This window comes from Galeopterus variegatus, unplaced genomic scaffold, assembly GCF_000696425.1.
Source record: "Galeopterus variegatus unplaced genomic scaffold, G_variegatus-3.0.2 Scaffold4045, whole genome shotgun sequence".
Classification (NCBI taxonomy): domain Eukaryota; kingdom Metazoa; phylum Chordata; class Mammalia; order Dermoptera; family Cynocephalidae; genus Galeopterus; species Galeopterus variegatus.
In genome coordinates this window covers 129219-134794 of record NW_007730156.1, presented here as the reverse complement: position 1 = coordinate 134794, position 5576 = coordinate 129219, and the positions used below count along the sequence as shown (strand labels likewise).

General features: G+C 35.6%; 1 protein-coding gene across 1 annotated transcript in view; it reads right to left on the bottom strand.

The window, feature by feature from the left end:
* Positions 1–1352: 1352 nt before the first annotated feature.
* The window catches only part of GUCY1B3 (guanylate cyclase 1, soluble, beta 3), a 45929-nt gene continuing 41705 nt past the window's right edge, over positions 1353–5576 (bottom strand). Inside the window, exons 10-14 of the mRNA XM_008586614.1 lie at positions 4828–5065; positions 3862–4002; positions 3062–3216; positions 2589–2715; positions 1353–1425 (exon numbers count right to left, since the gene is read on the bottom strand). Of these exons, the coding sequence (XP_008584836.1) occupies positions 1402–1425; positions 2589–2715; positions 3062–3216; positions 3862–4002; positions 4828–5065 (685 nt within the window). The 3' untranslated portion in view covers positions 1353–1401. The remainder of the gene's footprint in view (positions 1426–2588; positions 2716–3061; positions 3217–3861; positions 4003–4827; positions 5066–5576) is intronic.

Here is a 5576-nt window from a genome sequence, read left to right as displayed (position 1 = left end):
TTTAAGTAAGCTGATGCCATTTCATTTCTTCCCCTCACATCTAGTCTTTTTTTCTGTCACTTTTTTGGTACTAAAAAAATTAGCATTTAAAAAACACCTAACAAGGAGGAGCCACTAAGAATTTATAACAGCAGCAAATCAAAATTAATGTAAAGTCTATCACAGGTAGAATTATAAAATGTACTTACAAAAATGGCACTAATAAGCTGACAAATAATAATGTTAATACAATTTTTATTGAAATAAAAACTGTCTAGAGACAAGTGGAAAAAATAATTTATTGCAGATTCTTTTACACATTAACATGGAACATTTATACATACATTGATATGCTGATATGAAATACTAAATTTAAAGACAAATATTTTTTACACAAAAGTAGTTGCACTATATTTTATAAAGATAACTATTAATAAATTATCGGAGACATTTAGGAACAACGGGGCCAATTATTCCAGTAGGAATGCATTCTATGTTGAAATTTAACTTTTCTGAACATGTTGCCCTGGACATAACCACATTCTTCTAAGATAAGAAAAGGAAGCTCATTTCTGGGAATAAAGGGCCAAGAATGGCTCTAACAGGAGTATCCCAGCAGTGTGTTGTCCTCAGCTTTATTCTTGGATGTAGTTAGAGCCCCTAAACATTTAGTCCAAGCTCCCTCAGTGTGAAGCAGTGTAGCTTCCTATAACAGCTGCATGTGGTTAATGAGGTTTAATACAAGGGATACAATAAAAATGACAGCATTTTTAGAGGAATTATAATTGCCACATGATTTGAACGAGCAACCAAATACTTTAATAACAGAAATGTGTATTTTATATTTCTGAAGGGACATTAGCATACTTCAAAATAGTTACTATTTTCTGAGCACGTTATATTAATTCTTACTTTGGGAGTCTGAAAATAAATTGCATTTCTTTCCTAAAACTTAGAATTCATTCCTTTAGAAAATGATTTCCATAATGATATACACAAACATGATATAAACTTTGTTACACATTATAGTCATTAAAATATACATACACATATATATGGAGCGCTGAACAGATTTAGTTCAGTTTCACTTAATTAAATTCAACAAATATTTATTGGGTGCCTACTACTTGCAGATCACGATGTCAGGTAATGCACGTAGTAGATTTTAAGACACAGGAAGCTCACATCGTTCACATCAAAAGCCAAATTTTAGATAATATACTAACACCTTAAAAATAATCAAAATCAGAGCTAAAGTTGAATAATGGATAGTGACAGATATATGTTGGGGAAAAGCTTGGGATAATTGAAAAAGACAAAGCAAAATTCGTATTCATAGGAAAGAATTGCTCCTCAGCTTGGCATGTGTTTGGAGATAACCGGAACCTAATCTGCAGTCCTCTTCATCCCACAATCTGAGATTCAGTTATCGTCCTGCTTTGTTTCCTTTAAAAAGTGGAAGTATTAATAAGGGACTGATTTGCAATGACGACAATAAAGCTTGTAGTACTCCCTAAATATGTGTTGCTCTCGCTGAGAGTGTGATCTGCATTAAAATCTACAGTTTCTATAAATCATTCCCACTATAGTTCTGGGGAAACAGGGCCACCCAACTAAGATGACCAACACTTGAGGGATGGTTTACCAGAAGAACATCAGTAAGAATGCCAACCCCATAGGTAAATTGTTTAAAATAAAAGCATCGGAAAGAAGACAAATATTTAAAAACCTTAGCATTCCATTCCCTTTAGGACTTGTTATACTCTAAAAGCATTTTTAGGGATACACACATACTCGAAAAGAAATATAATGTAGTCGTCTCACTCCTTCTGAAAAACCAGTGCATTGACAGGGGAACGAAGTATCAAACTGGCTTCTGATGCAACACATTATTAGTAGGAAAAGGCATGATCTTAGCCTGTGCAATTCCACTGTGAGTGTGGCATGACTCTAGTATGGATGAGCTGGTATTCTGACGTCCATTCTAGTACACAGGATCTGGAGTACAACCATAGTACAGTACTCAAGAGCCCAAAGCTTCCCTAAGGAGTTTTTTAGATTCTGACAAATTATAAATCACTCATTTCTCTAGGAGAAATCTGCAAGAGACTTGTATTCACCAAAATCCCCGAACACTCCACAGGGCAATATCTTGGCCCTTAGTAGAATTGTAAGCTTCATGGTTAAGAAACTTCCTATGAACTGCAGCCCTTATTGAGCCCTAATGGTGATCTCAGAGCTAGTTTAGGGTGCTGAGGAAAGGGACAGGAGGTTTCCCTTACAACCCTATTTACCTCAGTCATGTTTGACCTGGATTACAGAGGAAAAACAACAGCACAAAAAATGGCCTTCTCTATCTAGCGCTTTGGTTTTAATGTCCTTAGAGAACAAAAGACAGCAACCATAAGTATTCCCTAAAAAGTGTTTACTGTTCTAACAGGTTCATTAATGGTTCTGTTATTTCTGTTGATTTTCTTAAGAGTTAATTTTTATAAGCAAGAATTCTTCTCAAATGAAACATATTTTCAGTGATTATGATTTAACTTTTCATGTTTATGCTCTGTCTTTAAAATTTTTAAAAATAAGAATTACACTCTGATTAGTCATACCTCTGTTCCTGTATTTTTTCTGGATAGAAACCAAACTTGCATTGGTTCTTTTTTGCCCTTCATGGACACTGGGCCTCTGTGCTCCAAATGAAATTGTGGATCTGAATTTTCTGGAGACATAAGACATCTAAAAGACAAGGGACAGGGAATAGGGAGAGAAGTATACAAAGGTTGTACAGAAGAAGTGACATGTACCCAAGTTATAAATTGAGACAGCAAGAACAGAAACTAAAGTTATATGGAAAGGTAATTCAAGGTTATAGCAACAACGATTGTATCAGGAATTCTTAGGGTAGTGTGGGATCATTTAAAATGGAAATATTGACATCATCTTCTCAAATAAAAAATGAACAATCCCAAGAGCAGAGAAGGAGAGGTGATAACTGTTTAAAGGCAACAAAATCACTCAGAGTTAAACCACATGCAAAGACATTTTCCCTGTAAATCAGTAGAAGCCTTGACATTTCTCTTACCTGTATGTGTATTCAGAGACATTTATTTTTCCCTTTTCTCCTGTGGTTTCTGTTCTGCTTGTGAGGTTGACAGTATTTCCAAAAAGACAATATCGAGGCATCCGCTGTCCTATGACACCTGTAACTACCTCTCCAGTGTGTATCCCTATGGTTATCTGAAGAAATTAAAGTTTGCTTCAATAACTTCAATCACTAACACACAAATTTTTGCTTACTTCATATTACAGAATAATGTTGTGTCATCGCATAAAATCATAAGAATTATCTATAAGAATCCCAAGCATATGAGACGACTTCAAAAACCCTCCCAAAATCTTTGTCTCCCAAAGGAAACATTTTGCCCCAAGAGAAAACGATTGAAGTCTGAAGATTTCAAGCATGTGAATTTGCAACTTACATGAGACATAGGAAAGAACTTTTTGAAAATAAACCAGAGGGGGCAGGAGATTTTATCTCATCCTTACGACTTTCAGTACATGGGACAAACTAGATAATTTCAAATAGGTACAGGAAAGAACTTTTTGAAAATAAACCAGAGGGGGCAGGGGATTTTATCTCATCCTTACGACTTTCAGTACATGGGACAAACTAGATAATTTCAAATAGGTAGAAAAATTTCCCATGTCTATGAAAAAAATACTGCACAATGGGCTCAATAAAATATTATAATCTTTGTTGTCAAGATGCCCTTACTAGTACATATTAACGATTTCCTGATCAAAAATACGAATCACTTGTCCACAAAGGTTTAGTGTGTATAATAGTTGTCCACTACTATAATATATATTTTATTTACTAACCTGAACAGATTCACCATCTACTTGAACCTGGCCAGCAATTTCCATCATATCCAATGCCAGGTGACAAATGGATCGTGCATGGTGGATGCATGGCTCTGGTAAGCCACTCACTGTCATATACTTATCACCAACGGTCTCCACCTAGCATAGAATATGTATTTAGACGTTCTTTGGTTAGTGTAAAAATGACTGTTTAGATCCCCTTACAGTTCAGTAAATAATTTATTACCTTATTTCCCCTTAAAACAGTGATGGTTCTGTGGCACAAGAGCCGCTGCCTGAAGCTCAGTGATTTATCATGGTTATTAAGCATTTTTTTTTTTTTGATGCATTCACCAAGTGCTACATCGTGCCTCAGAAAATGACTACAAAATAAACAGTCCTTGTGGAGTTATATTACACCAGGTGCCTAGGGATGGTTTAGTTAACATTCTTGCTTTTATGAAGTAATATTCCACTGACTTCATTTTTTCCAATATTATATTTGTTTCTAATTGAGACAAAGGGCAGAAATGCCTTATAAATGTTTATCTTCAAGTTGATGTTATCTAAAAGCAAATCTAAGTCCTCAGTACCCTTTTCATGCTCCATGACCTTTTTACTGTGCAAAGCATTTATATATTTCAGTAAAAATGTCTCTTGCAGAGCATTAAAATGAATACCATGTTTATACTAAATGTGGTAAACAACCTGCACAGATTTGTTAACCTAAGCACAAATAAGCTGCTGAACATTTCATTTTAACCAGGGAGTCATCCACTCCATGAAACATTCATTTTAGTTACAAAGAAGAGAAAGTTTTATAACAAGAGGTAATTATTTAAGAGATGGTAGGTAGTGACTACGTGGAGGCTTACGTATGAGGGCTGTAGCATTACAGGCAGAGAGCTGTGAGAGCAGTGACCCTGGATTGGAGGCTGAACCAGACTCTGAATAGCACTGTAGGAGGCTATAATGAGGACTTGCCTTATAAACAAATGGATTTTTCCGTGAATCAGTCAGTGTGTCAAATCTGGTGTAGAGGTCATTGAGAAGGTTTACAATCTTCATGGCTCCTTCTCCGGATGCATGCTTGCTACAGAAAGCATTGAAGCCCACAATGCCACTGAAGAGGATGGTCACATTGTCGTATCTTTTGGCAGGCACTGGACGTTTATGTCTCAGCTCATTGGCAACAGATGGAGGAAGGACAGAATACAGCAATCTGTTCAGCGGGATCAGAAAAAAGCCATGGTAAGGAATACCTTCAGTGCTTCTGATGTCCCTTTCATAGAGCACCAATGTCATTTGCACTGTAAAGGACTGGATTCTGATAGGACACCCTCTATAATTACCATCAAATATTAGTCATATTCATATGCAAAGAAGCAGACATATAGAAAATATAAATCATTTGTTCATGCTAATAACATAAAATGTCCCCAAACCTAAACCAATTTGAGCCAAATCAAAATAAGCCAAACAAACACACAGACAAAACAAAGGACTGAGAATAGAAAATCAATGTTTTCATTTGTAGTCCTGTATTCCGAGTCTGCTATTACAATATTCACAGTGTGAAAGTTGTCATTGCCAGCGTTTAAAAGATTGTAAGAACAGCACAATACCAGAAACACGTTTACCTCCCAGGAATAAGAAATTGATCTTATTATTATTTTTTTTTTTTGGAAAGTAATATTAAAGGAAGCAGGATTTCTCTCCAGTCTCATTCATGC